Source organism: Polistes fuscatus, unplaced genomic scaffold (genome assembly GCF_010416935.1).
Source record: "Polistes fuscatus isolate 324 unplaced genomic scaffold, CU_Pfus_HIC Scaffold1, whole genome shotgun sequence".
In the NCBI taxonomy this organism is placed as follows: Eukaryota; Metazoa; Arthropoda; class Insecta; order Hymenoptera; family Vespidae; genus Polistes; species Polistes fuscatus.
Window position 1 is genome coordinate 7,864,767 of NW_025112997.1, and position 18,588 is coordinate 7,883,354.

Genomic DNA, 18,588 nt, shown 5'->3' on the forward strand with positions numbered 1-18,588 from the left:
TGAAAGCACTTGTGCCCTTTCTTCGCCGGTGATAAAAATAATTTTTTGTTGAAATTTTCATTTCTTTGCTTGGAAGGTCATCCAAAGGTCATAGTATACTATATCGTTGAATTCGTATTAATATGGGCTATAATATTGTAAAGTCAAAAATACTAGGTGTCATTTAGAAAAATAAAGGTAGCCTTAAAAAACATTAAAAAGAAGTTTTTTTCAAATTCTTTTTTATTGTACTGTATAGTCAATCAAAAACAGATCAACTTTTGTTTAAAGTATTTTTTTGTCAGGTTATCGCAAATACTTGAAAAATCGTGACTAGAGTTATATGGGACACCCTATATATATGTACATGTATATGTATGTGTATGTGTGTGTGTATACTTGTTAAATATAACATTTAATCAATGAAAACATATATATAGTACGATCATTATAATTTTTGTATAGAAATTTTTTTAACATGCTTATTTCGTGTAAGACCGAGGTTGTTTAAAAATTAACTGAATTATACGCTTTTTAACGATAACATATAAATTTTTATTAATCCAATTTGTACTCCATCTCTTATGAAAACAAAAAAAACGAATAAAACAAAAATCAACCAATTTAACTACATCAAATTTTTTACCTTGACATTTGAAAAAAAAAAAAAACAGGAAACAAATCTTAATAATAGGTATACAAATTTAGACGAGACAAAGAAAATAAAAAAGAAATAAAATAAAGTTTATTTTTTTCGATGATATTCCAATGTCACGTGTTTCATAATATATTCTTTCGATGGCGATGTGTGAGTAGAACGAGATAGATGCCACCCTTAAATTGGTAATAGAAACAAAGAAAGAATGAAGAAAGAATTGTGTGGTACTAGTGTGTGTTTACTAGGAATCGTCGAAACGGCGCTGCCGTTCCCGATTTTGTGGCCGCAGCATGGCGCGGTGCGGCACGATTAACGGTGTGGAAAGAATCGTCGACAAGCCGGATAGCAGTCGAGTCTCGACCGTGGTGCGTTATACTTCGTAAGGATCGTTTATCGTGTTTTCCTATTCTTTCCATTGTTCGCACACATTCTTACTAACTACTTTTTACATTAGGTCACGCTTTTATACTACCTACACGCATATTACACACGTATTACTACGCACACTTACGCTTTTACGCGTGCGCACACACGCGTACGCACTCATATAAATATATATATATATATACGTATAGGTAGATTCATACATAAACACCAAAGAAATTCTCCGGTTTCGCCCTTCCCGACTATTCTCCTCGCCGATTATCCCTCCATACTCTCTCGCCACCCGGCAATTCCTGTTTCTACTGGAACATCAGACAGAAAAGAAACGAATCACTCTCGAAACGGATCGAACAACCGTGATCAGCACAAACGGAACGGTCTAAAGAAAAATAGGAAGAGAGGAAATAATAAAGGTGAGTTTCTTCTTTCAGTCTCGTATTCCAAATAAAATTCTGCGCGTCCTTTCATTGGTCTTATGAGAAATCCATTGTTGTATTCTGCTATACTCTGCTTGAGACTCCTACAAACATTATACTTGCATATTACATATGCAATTTTGAATCAACAATTATTGTTATCGAAAAATATCGATACTTATTTTTATCACTTTTTTGTGTTTTCTTTTTGTTTTTTATTCACTCTATCATATAAAAAGTTGTTTGGTGTACTAGTACTTACGATGACTTTGTCTTTAATTAACTTCGTTTCAAAAAATTCTAAATTATCTAACAATAAAGATTGTATTACTTAACGCGATTTTTTTATTCCTCAGAATACAAGGAAAGAATATTAAAAAAAAAGAATATAAATGTTATTGTGTCTCTTGTTTAAAAATGTCAATTCAGGTATTATGTCGTTTTAGGTAAATATTTTTCTTTTTTATGTATACAGTGGATAGGTATAACTTAAGAAAATTATATCAATTATTATCGAAATAGATTTATATTCTGACCATGACTTATAAAGAAGTAGTAATTTATCGAGCGATAATGTAATTTTATTTCCCCGATTTATAATCGAATTGTAAGTGTACCTGGAAAGTTACGTATACATATAACGTTATAGTATCTTAGTCGGCCATTTTTTCTTTGATCGAACTAATTATAAGTATACCAAGGAATGGATTAAATCGTTCTTAAAAACTTTATTAAATGAACGTTACTCGGTATATTGTTATGTAATATACGTAGAGAAAGAAAAGACGTTTTCTTTACATATTAACTTGGATTTATTTTTAAATATTATAAAGAAATCCTTTAATGCGCAAAGTATTAGGCGTAGCAATTAATTCTGTGCTTCTTTAAAAAATTTAGTTTTTATTCATTAAATAATCGTACATCTGTTATTATTCTTCGATGGTCCACCTTTCAGGCAATCACCGAAATCCTTGATACAAAGAAAATTGCGATTTTTATGCAATGAATTAACTACTACACTTAATATTTCAACGAATTTATTCAATCTTTTTTTAAAGGTTAATCGAATAAACCTTTCGTTATTTAAGCAATATTTATAAGAACAACAAATTTTCTTTACAGATTAATGTGGATTTTTTTTTAAGTTGAAATCCTTGGATCGAACAAATTATTTCTATGAATTAATTTAATCATTTTTGAAAGATACATCGAATAAATAGTACGCGGAATTTTGTTATCTAAAAAATACTTATTGTTAGTGGAAAATAAGGATAATTTTCCTTATACATTAATTTAGATTTTTACTATTAAATAGAAAAAGAAATTAAATAGAAACTTGATTGAATAAAGTAATCCAACGAATGGATTTAATTGTTTTGAAAATTTCATCGAATGAACATCGCGTGTTATTTTATATTAGTTGCGTTTTTACATATTAGTGCGGATTTACTTTTAAGTAGAAATCGTTTGATTGAACAAATTATTTCAACGAATAAATTCCATAATTTTTTAAAGGTTTATCAAAAACTGTTACATGATATATTGTTATCTATGAAATACTTATTATTACAGGAAAAAAATAATAATTTCTTTACATACTAATTTGAATTTACTTCATAATAGAATGATTAATTACTATCATTTAAAATATATTACAAATACTGGAAGTGAATAAAGCAAAAAATCTGAATCAACTCAATGAATACAAAATTTATCGATAATCATTTTCATTTTACGGAAGACATCTTACATTTAGATTGTACGGTATCATTTTAAACTTAACGTAGGAAGCAAGATAACATATCTTAAAGTATTTTTATTTCCTTTTTTTTCCTTTTTTTCCTTTTATTATTGATATACATAATAAAAATTATATTGAATTGCATTATCATCTTTCATCTCTCATGTTAATCATTGATAACTCTTCACAAAGATTATCGAGCTTATGATCTATCGATTAAGTATGATCAGGCGATGCGAATTGTTTTAAAATCCGAACAGATAATTATAAAAATCGATTACTCTGATATCTATCGATTTGATAAATTTTTCATGTATATCAATTCTATATCTCCTTCATGTTAAACTGTTTAACCACGCGATGCAGAAATGTGAATCACGTGCCTTAAGTTGTAAATGTATATAATACGTCGTTTCATTCTCTTTCGTAACCTGGACAAATCATATACGAATTACACGCCGTTCGCAAAATTTTTATACAAAAGTTCTTGACTTTTCCGGCTGTTAAAATAAATTACACTGTAACTTCAATTGCATGCCAAATAAACGATAAATTACGATATACGCAGAAATTCGATCTATTTTCTTACATTTTACTTTCATACTGGATGTCAGAATCGACATTAGAAGGTAGAGGAAGTATTGCTAGACTGGCAGTATTGCTTAGACGGAATTTCTAACTTACTATTATATCGGCATATAGGCAAGATTGAAAGACTTTAAACGTAAGAAAACGATTTCTTCGATAGTTAGAACGACAAGTTTTATTCTATATATTCATTTTAATAAACGCCATGTAGATTTTAAGTCATAATAACCCAAAGAATATATATAAAATCTGCATTGTTCATACTTTATTTACCTTAATTATTTTTTTACTTATTTTACTTATTTTACACTTACTTACGAATTTGGTTCAAATACAGTAGAATCTTAATTAACCGAAGTCTTGTTTAGCCAGATTTTCGATTATATATGTTGTTTTATATTCTGTGGTGACCTTCTTTAAAAGTTTTGTACTTAAATTCTATCGCAAAAATGAATCGGTAACATACATTATTGTCGTTTGTTCATATTGAGTATACTCATCAATTACAGCTAATTGATTAACAAACGTTCAAGTTAAGTCGAGATGTACAATAGGACCTTGATTTATTCACGTCATTGTTCCCCTCCTCCCCATCACACTTGTTGATCAAGGTTCTACTATATTTTATTGAAAGTTTTATTTTACAAAGTGTCCTTAAAGTCAATTTACCGAGCTGAAAACATATCTATTTTTTTTAACAGATATTTGAAGTGACGATATCGTAAGTTTATAATTTTTTAACAATAGTAATTATTAGGTATAGCAATTAATTCAGCCCCTTTTAAACAAATTTAATATTTATTTATAAAGAAATCATGCATCTGTTATTTTTCAAAATAGTGTCTATTATTTTTTATGACTTTGGTCCATGTTTTAGGAAACTATCGAATTCCTTGACGGAAAAAACATGGTGAATTTAATACAATGTCATATATTTCAATAAGGAAATATTATGATATTTTTCATTTATTTCTTTATAAAACAATTGAAATTAAATTGTTTCCTTATTATATTCTATTATAGCAATATACAATATTTTATATAAAGATAAAAATAATTTGTTTAAAAAACATTTTTTCATGTGGAACCTGAAATAATATTATTTCTAATTAGAAATTAGAAATAATAATACTTTTACTTAATGACTTTGTTTTCCTTCAAATTAAACAGAGAAAGCAAAAGAAAGTTGTTCATTTAGCACTCATCGCGATATTTTCGAAATTGAAAGTTTTCCATAAAATTATTTTTCACGGCCAACAAACAACATTAATTTTTTTTGAGTTAATTTGTAATTTTAATAAATATGATTGTTTCAGTGAATAAAATGGTCTTGGCAGAAGGCATATTCCGTTGATAAGGATTTATTATATAGTATTCTCTACTATATAGTAGAGTAATTTACTTCTGCACGTGTAATTCTAGAAGGAAGCTATTCGAGAACAAGCTATTCATTAGCACATTAATTTCCTAAAAAGGACAAACATGGATCCATACTCATTAAGGTAAGTGGAACGAAGAACATATATGCATGATTAATGTTTGTTTGTACACAACTTTTATTTAATCTAGAAAAATAGCTAAGAAAACACAAATGAAATGAAGTCAATTAAAATAACTGATAATTTCTTTTATTTGATATTTCGGTTTTATTTTTTTTTTTAATAAAATTGCAATTATACTAAAAAAAATGTGTATTTACTTAAGCATTTGCCTTACATTGCTCATCTAACAATAAACATTTGACACTGAAGTTTGTGATAGTACTTGACATAAAAGTTTTTGATAACATTTGTGATAAAAACATTCAAATAAACCAGTCATCTGAATACTATTAATTTTAATAGATTTTAATAAATATCGAATAGCCAAGTCAGCAAACATGTCAAATATCTTATTCCTTGATCGTACTGAAAAGAATACTCATTTCGATTTTCGATCACGCAATAGGATCTACATATAACAGTATTTTTTTTCGAAAGCATATCCTTGTCTTATTACAATGTGATATTTGCAAAAGATTCGACGACTACTCATAAATAAACCTGACAGGAATTACTAAACTTTTATAGTTCCGTCTTACTTACATAATAATTATTTATCGATATCGGTATTTTTCTTATGTTTAAATAGATTTTTTTGTTCATATATGGCGTAAAAGTATTTTTTTGTATAATCATTATTCGGTAACCAATGAAAGATTTTTAAAATTGAGTATCCTCGAAGATTGTTCATTCATTCACGGTTTACTAAGCATTTTATAAAAAGAGCAACCATCAAAATAATTTTCCATCTAAACATACGTAAATCTCTGTAAACTTTTTTATTAGTGTATTTATATGCAATGATATCACATTTATTGCATTCTTTATTTGTTCGCTATTTTTTCCTTAAAAAAAATTCTTTCTTTTTCTCTTATTAAATTTTTCCGAATATCATTATTGTTTCCGTCGCAAGTTAAATTTATTTTGTCATCTCTTTCTTTCTTTTTTTATCTCGTACCTATTTATTATGATAATGGATATGAATCATGTTAGCGATAAATCAATTATCTTATGCGACCGATAAAAATATAATATCATTTTACTGGCAATCTTATCTTATATCATTTTATATAACGAATATATATATTTGTATACATCATTAATTTTACCTATGTATGTATAAATATTAACTTTGGCTAATATACCAATAGTTTTTGTATTATGATATCGTCGAAAGAAAAGGAAGTAATCAGATTTGCTTACATAAGTCGGATTCTTCCCACACTAATCAGTCATTCAAATATATATACATGTGTGTCTCGATTCTTGAGTAACTGATGTATTATATTTACTTATACGCTTATTTTCATTGAACAAAGAAAACAGTAAAAATGTACAATTAACCGGAGTCAATAATCTTCAAAATTCTTCAAAATTATTAACATAATTGGATTAAAATTAATATATTAATGTGACATAAGTAGCTATATTTTGAAATATAGTAATTGAAAGTAACTATGCAGAGAAAAAAAAAGATTTATCGTTGTTAAATTTCCAAAATTATTATTAAGTTGTTATATCAGTATTAATTTTGGAAATATTTTTAAATTTGAAGACTCTTGTATTAATTTATTTTAAACAAAATAAATATAAATATTAACATATTTTTTAAAGTGCAAATATGTTCATACGACTGTAACATTTATTTATTTACGTTTTCTCGTATACTTATGTTATTTCGTTTATTTTTTAAATGCATGTGTATTTTTTAACAGACTAAGCATTAACGCGTTAATAATAAATATCTAATAAATAGATATTATTTTTTTTATTAATTATCTAACACATAAGAAACGAGTAAGATGTAATATTTAAAGAAATTCAAAATTTATTAGTATTGAGCGTGAATTATATTCGTCTTTTTTAAATAAATAATATAGGAAAATCGTAGCGAGATTTCTATGCGTATAATTTAATATAATTTTTAATTACACCCACACACACACACACACAGAAGTTAAAATAATAAAACGAACACAAAGATAATATACTTCGAATAATGTTAAATACTGCAAAAAACCGATTATAATTTTTTTTATCCTGTATACTACTTCAAATTCAAAATATCTATGACGTAACGTCGTGCTCATTAGTCATTTCGTAAGCACAAATGATTACGAGATGTGTCGTATATATTATATGATATTTTTTTACGAGATGATTAGATTATGGCAAACTATCCATCCACCTTCCCAAGAGGAGAATTTCACACATAAGTAAACATGTTTATTTAAATAATATAACTTTTATTATTTAATAAATATGATTTTTTTTGTATGATCAATTTGAAAACATTGTTTATATTATATTGCATATATTTTCTTTTTAATTTTCTCGTTTCATTAGTACAAATAATAATATATTATATTTTTTCGACCTGATCATATTATTTATTTTTTTACCATTGCAGTGTTAGTTATGTATAAACGATTAGATAATCGAAGTCTGCCAATGACTTTTGCTGTTGCTTTGAACTTCGTTCTATATTTACAACTTGACAACTTGAAATAATTTAAATAATACTTGTTTATCTCTTCACTATGTGATAGTTGATAACAAAATATGTTCGTTTAACACATGTGTCTTCTAATGAAGTATTTTTTATTTGCATAAAATATTTAATAAATAAAACATATATATATGAATACTTAAAACTATTAAATAAATAAGTCGATGATGGTACCAAAGAGGATAAATATAAGTCGATGATTATAATCAACACTCGATCATACACATGTATAATATGTTTGATTGTATGAATTAAAATCAATAATCATATGGAAAAAAAAGATTACTAAAATATAGTAAATCATTTTCTAAATATTCGAGGTACTAAATATAGTATGCTTGACTGGAATTAAAAAATGTATACAAAAAATAAGAAGCACAAAGCAGGAAGTTAAATATCTAAAAATGAGAATTTATTGTTCATTTTGACAAAAAGTGGTGAGTTCATCGTTCGTAATTAATGGTTATGTCAATATTCAACAAAAGTTAAATTAAGTTAGATTATTTTAAAAATTCCTAATGTTTTTCACATTGTATAACTATTAATTCAAGCGTCGAAACTTTAGACCTATTCTATATACCACACGAAGAACTATAATTACTGTTTTTTTTTTATATAGAATGAACGAATGAATATTGCACGTTCAAAGATATTAGCCCGAATGATGTATTACACTTTATAGTACATACGTCTTTAACGTTCTACACAGGCAGACAAAGTAAGCATCGAGAACGTTGAAACGTTAGCGGATCGTAGAGAAACGTGAAATGTCAACGGTGCGAGTCAGCTTGTACACCTCTGATCAAAAGTTTGAAGTATTCTGTACAGTAGTTACAAGAATGAATTAGAAATAATTTTTTGTTCTAACTTCTAACTTCTTTTTCAATGTTTAACCGCTTGAGTATCAGAGGTTTTTAAAAAAATCACGATCGAAAAAAGGCAAAGAGCTGCGCAATAGAGTTTTCTAAATAAGATACGAAAAGATCCAAACAGCGTGATAGCGCTTGTTTTAATTTATGTTAAGAGAGAAAGAACTCATCTAAATTACGTACAATGTAAAAAAGAATTTTATCTAATATGTTTTGATGAACACCAATGTTTTAAATGGTAAATGTTACTTTCAATTAATTAATTAATTAATATTGTTTGTTCCCAAAATTTTTCATATTTTATATATATATTTCTTTTTCTGATATTTTTTTTGAAATACTATTAAATATATAATAGGTAACAACGAAATATATATATATATATAATGTATGTACATGTGTTTAAAAAGTTGAGCGCGTTTTGTCAGATTGTGAGTGTGTCGTTAGTTGTCCGTATTGTTCAAAAGAACTGGGATTTTCTAATACGAAATTTGAAAAGCGCGAAAGCGACGCGTGGAACTCAAATGGTTAACTATCTCATATAAAATAAATGCGATAAATATATGAACATACTAATAATAATATATTTATTTATTAATAAATTCTTAAATTTATTTTGCACATTTAAATGTTTATTATGTCAACTTGACATTATACACATATTGTAATTAATTAATTAACCGAGATAGATTGAAATGTATTTTAATTTTGAATTTTTTTAATTTCTTTTCGAATTAATCATGTGATAAAAAAATAACCCAAAAATACATATTCGATGCCTTATTATTCTAGTAAGTTAAAGAAATTTTATAAAATATAGATCAAAAAATTTACTTAACAATAGTGAAATTTTTTGCGCGAGTAAAATATCTTTTTAATAACTATTTTTAATATTTCAAATATTTGAAAACATGTAAATACACAAAACAACTGGTATTTAACATTAATTTAAATGAATTTTTACTGATTTAAATTTAAGTTAATCGGATATTGAAAGTATTTCAAATTTTTTATCCATTTAAATACTTTCTCTTTCTCTCTTTTTTCCACTTCTCTTTTTCAAAAAATTAGTTATAACCTTCAATCGAATCAGAAACGTTAACAAGCCAATAAGAAAGAGTTAGAGTAAAAATAGTGAAGCACGGAAACGCCGAAATCAGCGTCAGAAGAACCTTGGCAAAAGAAAAAAAATAGATTTTCTCTGACGAAAGGAAGGATGATGGGTGGTGGTGGTGGTGATGGCAGCGTTGATCACTGAAAGATGCAAGATATCAGGGTGTCGTGAAACTGCTATCGGGGCTGTCTATAGAATGAGTCCTATAAGTAATATGGCTGTCCATGGATGAGAAAGGAAGATAATAACAGTGCAATTGCGACTCTCAACGCGAAAAAGAGAGAGTGCGGATAATAATCAATGAATACTACGGAATGGCGTGCGACAATATGTAGGTAGTACTTCTTTTCTTAATGACAACAAAAAATGAAAAAAATAAAAAATATAAGCAAAACACATGAAACCAGCATGACTGAGCATTTATCCATAATTGTTCAGAATCTCATAACATTTTAGTAGTATCTGTGGATTGTCCTGAATGCACTGTCGGTACAATCAAATAATAGATAATAGAAAAATACATATTACTTTACGTATGTAGCAAGTAATTCACGATCGTATAAATGTCTCATCGTTATATCATCAACACCATAGTAGATCGTTGTCGTTGTCGTCGTCGTTGTCGTCATCGTCATCGTAATCGAACGAAAACGCGCTGTCTAGCCAACATTGACGGATTTAGTCGATTCATCGACTTACTTTCACACGTGTTTTGCAAGCCGTTAATTGCTGCAGGATGAGCGTGAGAAAAGATAATCCTTCGAAATACTTGAGCTGGTGTAATCTTTTCAAAAGATGTACTTCTTTATATGAAACTAGTTAAATGGAAATAGTAATTGCCTTGAGTGTTACGATATGTATTGTTATATGTGTTCATGTATACATACATACGTATATGTATTATACATGCGTTCTCGAATCGAATAGACTCGGATATGAGGTTGTAAAGAACAGATGCCAAGACGTTCATTAATGTCACTTGTTAGTTGCGAAAGGCAATCGTTTGAAAACAATCGATTTGACTTTGCAACTTGACATAGAATCAGCCTAGGATATGGAAATAATAGTTAAATTCATTAATTGTAATGGATCGTTGGATTTTAAATCACAAGATTCTCTTATACTCTGATCAACAGATCTGAACTTAAAGAATTATTTGTTTAACATGTTTGGACAGATAGTAGTATTTTATAAGATTAAATCCAAGAAACTAATATAAGTATTTTAAAGAATCTCCTTTAAGTGGTGTAAGGAACATTAGAATTTTTCACGCTCATAATACAAATTCATTAGAACTAGTAGAACATTTATCGCTAAGTTATACCATTATGCAATTAGGAACATATCGACATTTCTAGTAATATATGTGGCACAAGCTAGAGAGCAATCTTTTTCAAAGCGAATGCAATTCCATACCACATAGATAATACCTGCTTGTTTCCGAAGAATCACAGTAATAAATAATTCTCAAGAATGTGGCTTTGAAAGGTATAAAAAAAAAAACAGAAAGAAATAATATTCTTACAGTGTCGAACGCGAAGCATCGAAGAACATCGAGGAAAATGAGAGAGAATGTTTCAAAGATGCAATCGTGTCCTGTCGGAGTCTCAATAAGAATTTTGTCGAATCGACGAATCTTAAAAATGCTTTTCGCGAGGTAAATGCACATAAACGTATATGAATGAATTGCCTAAATTTAAATAGGAAGACTCGAGAAAAAATGTATTTGTTGAATTAATTTTTAAAAAGTAATGAATTAATTTCTACACCTAATATTAATAAACAATTACAAGTTATAACATTGAATTTTATAAGAAAAATTTGTCTATCCTTTTACTTATATTTCTCGGTACAAGAAGTAATATAGTGGTACAACTTTCTATAAATTTCAATAAAAATCATTCAAATATTCCTATTTAAATGATGCATCCTGCATAAAAAATATCTTGAATGTAAGATCATGAACAATATCGTATCGTTATCAAATAAACTTTCGATCGATGTAGATCTCGGCATGCATCATCTCAGCGACTTTCCACATAGCATTGGGTCTCAGTATGGCGTACTCGGCAATTCTCGTACCACACCTTGAGGCTAAAGACGCGGAAATACCAGCAACGAAGAAAGAGACTGCTTGGATAGGTAAGAGACTCTAAGTCGAAGTTTAAAGTACAAACTAGGAAGAAGAAAATAAAAAAAACATTGATACATTGAAAAGATTAGAATAAAAAAAAACGTGATAAGAGAGCACTGGGTGAAGGTGAGAGGGGAGATGGAGAAGAAGTAAGACGTTAAGTAGTCGGGTCAAGCCTATTTAGTAACGTCTTACTGCGGATTAAATTAAAGCTCCGACAGTATAACGACTGACCTGTTGCTTCTGCCTTTTTATATCGAGAAGCAAGAACGTTCCGGATATTCCTCTTGAGCCACTCGCTAGCTTAACATTCTAACAAGAGCAACAAATAAAAGTCTATTGAGAATCTATCGAAGAAACTTATCTTGTTTTTGTTTAATTTGTTGCAGCTAGCGTGGTGGTATTATGTGTACCGGTCGGTGCAACTTTAAGTGGTTTTCTAATGGAAACGATTGGAAGGTTAAAAACATTGCAAATCGGTGCTATTCCTTGTATTATAGGCTGGGCTTTGATAGCTTCCTCGACGAATTTATCAATGCTTCTAGTCGGTCGACTATTAACAGGAATCTCGTCTGCAATGGGTAGCTCTCCTGCGATAGTTTATATAACAGAAGTAGCGAGGCCAGAATTAAGAGGCTCGATGATATCTTTCGGACCAACTCTTGCTTCCTTCGGTATGCTTCTAGCATATTTGAAAGGTGCTTATTTACATTGGCGTCTAGTCGCTTGGCTGAGCATCATTTACGCGGTTGTTCCAATCATTTTGATTCAATTCTTTGTCCCGGAGTCACCGGTTTGGCTCGTTTCAAGGGGACGATTCGATGACGCGAGAAAAGCTTTAGAATGGTAAGAAACAAAAACGATCAATATAGATAATAACCATAACTATGAAATTTCCTATAGTTTAATTAAAATTAAGGTTGTACAAATCCGATGAGAAACAAGGTACCGTCTCGCTCGCAGAAGCACAGTTCGCAATGATCATGAAAGAAAATGAAATCAAATTAAGCGAACAACGGAGAAGTAAACATGGCAACGCTTTTACTAAATTACGTGGTTTCCTTAAACCTACCGGATGGAAACCCATGACTATACTATTTTTGTTCTTCTTGTTCCAACAGTTTTCAGGAATTTATATCACCCTCTTTTATGCTGTCACATGGTTTCAGGTAAGTCGAACTGAAAATTAAAAATAAATTTCTTGTTCATCAGAATATAAATAAAACAAACTATAAGCAAATCTTGAAAATATCAGATTTATTATGTAAAATGTTCTGAAAAGACATATAATTTATTTTTTAAGAAATTTATTACACAAAATATTGTACCAACAAAAGTATTAAGTAAATATTGTTGACATATTAGTTAAACCCCCTATTAAACTACATTCAACATTAATATGGCATAATTCTCTAATAATATTAATTTAAGATTTAACAGTGATTTTTTTAGGAATATGTAAAATAAAAAAGTTATCATTAATATACTACATTAAACTCTAGGATGTTGGTGCCGGTGTAGACGAATATCTATCTTCGATCCTGGTAGGTCTAACGCGGTTTTTGTGCTCTATGGTAAATACTTGGCTTCTTCGACGATTCAAAAGAAGACCGTTGTGTATAATTTCTTCGTTGGGAATGGCAACGTGTATGATTATTTCCGGTTATTTCACTTTACGCATTCATGAGGGTGATCGAAGCGGTTATTGGGTGAGTCCTTTTTTATAAAGTTATTTATTAGTATTTCTAAATCATTATTGTGAGATAGATTTATCCAAGTTTGTTACATATTTTTGTTAATGTTTACTATTAAGTTAGTTAATAAATAATGTTGAAATTTTTAGTATATTCAGTATATACTTACATAGATATATAAATAAATAAATTAAACATTAATTAAACGCGCGGGATATTACTTATTGACTAATCCAATACTATAGTATTAGTGTATAAAATCGGTTATAAAGAATATGACCATCTTTATTTTTCATTATAGAAATTATTATTTTTTAATTTACGAACTTTTTAAAGAATCAATAAAATACTAAATTTGTTAATGATAAAAGAAGTTGTTATTAGAGAATTTATTATGAAAAAGTAAATATATTTAATACATATTCCTATGAAAACAATAGTACTGTTTTGTTGCTACATCAAACTATTAAAAAGTCCGCGGAATACAGTTTAAGAATTACAGGTATATATTATTGGAATTTGTAACAAACGATGCTTGTATTGTACATATTTAAGATATCTAATATCACTTATTAAGCTGAAATTTATTTCAGGTACCAATCGTATGTCTTTTGCTTTACGTTTGCACGTCTATGGTTGGTATGTTGACTATACCCTGGACCATGACCGCCGAATTATTCCCAACAGAGATTCGAGGAATCGCTCATTCTATTAGCTACTCCATGGCCAATTTACTTATGTTCGCTGCACTTCAAAGTTACCGAAGTCTCCAAGACTTTTTAGGAGGTATGGTAATTTTGTATTTTAACATAAAAATATTCATCCGATTTATTTTATTTGTTTTTTCATAAAACCTTTCTTTTTTGTATTTTTCTTATTTGTGTTTTCTTATGTTTTCCTAAATAGAAAAACTGGATGAATAAATGTGATAATTTAATAAAATAGCTAATCCGACGGATTCAAAAATTAACAAATGTTTCTAGGTTCTTACGCCGGCCAATGGTTCTTCGCGGCCGTTTCCTTGGCATCTACGTTCTTCGTTTTATTGATGCTACCTGAGACACATGGTAAAAAGTTATCAGAGATCGAGGAATATTTCCACAATCATTTCCTAGCAATCAGTTTTACTAATTCAAAATCGAATAAAAAACGTAGACAGAAAAGGTCATCACAACGAAACACGAACATGGCTGCGAGTGAACCGCTCAATCCAAAAACTGTACCGAATGTTTAATTTTAGTTCGTTTCTTCGTATTTTCGGTTAATCGTAATGATTTATTATTCGTATTATTTTATCTTCAAATCATAAATATTTAGATATGTGTTTAGGTATGTAGGTATGTATGTATGTATAGATATAAGCACATACTTACGTATCTCACGTGTTGGTATACAAAATGTATAATAATATCAATTGAAATTTAGGAAGATAAACAAGATCTATTTGCCGTTTGTATAATGGCAAAATTGCGAACACGAAACGTTTAACATGTACTTAGAAAAAAATATTACAATTCAGTTAAATGCGATTAGAACGTAATAGTTTATTTCTACATTTTATTTTTATTACTTTATATGGAAGTTAAAAAAGATTTTAAAAACAGACAAACAGGAAATGAATGTTGGTGCTTTGATTGTGACAGTTACAGATCTTTATTAGCTTTATTATTTCGATAATCGATAAATAATAATAATAATTATTATTATATTTTATATATGATTTAATTATATACGATAATTATATCATTATATATAATAATAATTATTATTATTATCATAAAAATTGAATAATCAGTTAATTAAATTTCAAGATGTTATCAATTACGTGCAACAATTACTAGAATAACCCATAGAAAGATGAGAGAGTATACAAATACAGAGAGTGTGGAATGATTTAATATGTGTATGTATGAGACCCAGAAGAAAAGATAAAAAAACAGTATTAGAGATAAAGAAATACCACGTAATTATTAATTTTTGTAAAAGTATCATAAGGAGGGGGGGAGAGAAAAGTCACGAATTTTGGAAAAATTTATACGATATAAATAACTTTATGAACAGTGCCTTAATTCGTATCTAAATGTATTTTCTAACGAATTGATAATATTACTCATAGATCTGATCTATGTATTCTCTCTTTTTATTAACTTTTGAAGACTACTAACCCCTTGCCCTGCAACATCACGGGAAACTTGTAGTAAATCAAATATTAATATCACGGATGAAAGCCACGCTACGTCGATCGGGCCTAACATAAACAACACATTCCAGACTCGTGATTTGTTGCTATGATTTATGTTAACATGTCATAAGACATGTACGATTGTCACAACCTCGAATGCCTATCCGAAATGACTCAACTTGTGACGTGAACTTATTGATGATTATGGCACGCATCGTTGGAATTCAAATCATAGGGCAAGAGGCTAAATAATGTTAAATATATAATAAAACACATGCGACGTGTATTATGATATGTAACGAATAATATTACTTGATATTTCGAGTTATACTTTTTTTTCTTCTTTTTTTATTCGAGTACGAATGAAACGTGTGCAAGTATGTTTGTACATATAGATATACACATGTAAAACATTGCATATTCTTTTTTTTTAAACAATGAATGCAATCGTTTTTAGTATAGTGATAAAGAACCAAGTTTTTAAGAGAATAAGAAAATAAATATATAGTTAAAAAAGAATCTTTCAGTACTTAATTAATTTTTTTTATTCCTATTTATTACCATTATTTAAATAAGATTTGTATAATTAAAGATTTGTATAACTAAAATATCACTTATGATTCATTCGATTAGAATGTTTTGTATATAATTTCTTTATATAATTAATTCGAATAGGTATAAACCGTTCAAAGACAGAAGCTATTTAACTCAACTTTTATGTTTTAAATTTTAATATTAAAGCACTTTATCAATACTTAAATTTTTATATTTGAAGTAAACTTCTTTGATAATTAGACTTATAATTAGTAGAATTAAATGATAACTATTTTAATGGTCGTTTAATAATTTATTTTAATTAGTTAAATAATTAGGGGAAATTCCATTATTTTAAAAGAAGGTAAATTGAAAAATAAATATTCTTAATAATTAGGCTTAACATCACCGACAATTTATATGTTACTTCAATAATAGATTATACGACAATGTATAATAATTTATAGATATCAATTATCTGTATATTTTGTTTTGTCGAATTAATAAATTTACCCGATGAGTTATTGACTTTAAAATAATCTCATATGCGTCGAGAGAACAAAAAACATTCTTTTATCGCAATACTTTATTATGTCAAGTTAGCAATTACAATAACAGTACAATTAATATCATCGTAGTAGTAATTTACAGTAATACATTTTTGTCAATGTGAAAAAATCATCATCCTTGACAACTTTATTATGCGTACATCATTATAATTATATTTTAATCATTGTTATCATTATCATTATATTTCAGAAGCTCTCGTGTTCTCTTTTCAGTGTCACTTTGATCTACGTCGAAACTCTTATCCCATTCGCGATGTTCATAATATAATATAAAGAGGAAGAAAGTGGACAGTGAGATTTTCCTTTAAAAAGGAAACGTTAGACAATATACACATTATAACATAAATGAATATTACGTTACTGCCGGTATTAGAACAAAAGTGTCTCGAGAAGAATGAAAAAGGAAAAGATTTATACATTCGAAATGAAAATAAAAGTTGAGGGGGACGAGGGGAGAGAAGAAATTAAAAAAACCATTTTTACAAAATTTTAACGACTTCGAGACTCATTGTGCAAATTTGTATGCAAGTAATATAATGATGAAATATTTATGAGCATCTACCAAGTAGAATTGCATTAATAAATAACATTGATTATTTACTCATTCGTCGATGCAAACCTTTTCAAAATTAACTTACGGCATAATTTTGTTAACAAGCTTTGCTTTAGATTTTGTTTTTTAATTTATCTAATTAAACTATTAGATCGATTTGAAATAGAGTTAGCTCAATTTAATTCTAACGCGAACTGAATAATTTAAAAATTTCGCAGTAATTTCGAATACGTATATTATATTCGAATTTGTCGGCAAAATTTTAAATTATTCTCGAAAGTTCTAACTTTCGAACGAGTCGAACTTTCGTACAACATATATTATCGTATAACACCATTGATTAACGATTTACCTTTTCCATTTTTTTTCTTTTTTTTCTTATCTCTTTTTCTCTTGCAGCTTACAATAACAAAAAAACAAACAAACAAACTTCGATCGTTGATATTTAAACAGCCGATTGATAGCACACGACAATTTCCGATCGATCGATCTCATTGTTTTTCTTTAATATGCCAATAAAAATTATGCATGTATCTTCCGAGATTGAATATATATTAACCCTCTGTAATCCCGTACGACTTTGAAGTCACATATGTAAGAATAAATCGAAATTGTTTTTGAAATGAAACTTTTTTTGGGGAAGATACCGAAAATTTTCAAACTACACGAAAAGTGAAAGCTTCTGAAAGGAGTGCATTCTTTGAATTGTAGGAAAAAATGGGAAAATATTAACAAGACTTGCTCCAGACAACAGGGGAAACTTAAAAAATTGCATTTCAGTCGCGTATAGGTTCCACACGCTTTTCGTTTTTTTTTTTTTAATCTAATTCTCTTTTCCAATATGATGTACAGATATTGTTTTAAACTAACTATTTGGTAATTAATAAGAAAAATTTTTATAACGATTATCAACTCAAGCTTGAATTATTGGAATAAATTTTAGTATCTTTGAAAATTATTCATTTATTATTAATTCGTATTTAAAATTATAATTAATAATTTTTTATTTCAAGTGATACAAATTTGTTTATTTATAATCGTAAAACAAATTTGGACTATAGAGGGTTAATATAGAATAGAATAAAGTATAGAAAGAAATATCATGTCTTTGATAAATATTTTC

At 28.1% G+C, this 18,588-nt stretch overlaps 1 protein-coding gene across 5 annotated transcripts; it reads left to right on the forward strand.

Annotated features, from left to right (window-relative positions):
- Positions 1–948: 948 nt before the first annotated feature.
- On the forward strand, positions 949–15,156 carry LOC122520594 (facilitated trehalose transporter Tret1-2 homolog). Of its 5 annotated transcripts, none has more exons than XM_043640707.1 (10): positions 949–1,434; positions 5,083–5,268; positions 9,757–10,134; positions 11,327–11,456; positions 11,806–11,941; positions 12,323–12,779; positions 12,853–13,102; positions 13,436–13,642; positions 14,221–14,413; positions 14,611–15,156. In XM_043640707.1, the coding sequence occupies exons 3-10, from the start codon at positions 10,100–10,102 to the stop codon at positions 14,859–14,861; spliced, it is 1,659 nt and encodes a 552-aa protein (XP_043496642.1). In that variant the 5' UTR covers positions 949–1,434; positions 5,083–5,268; positions 9,757–10,099; the 3' UTR covers positions 14,862–15,156. The 5 variants fall into 5 exon arrangements, with proteins under 5 accessions (XP_043496642.1, XP_043496650.1, XP_043496659.1 ...); XM_043640715.1 differs by having other exon boundaries at positions 9,897–10,134; XM_043640724.1 differs by having other exon boundaries at positions 9,901–10,134.
- Positions 15,157–18,588: the final 3,432 nt, after the last annotated feature.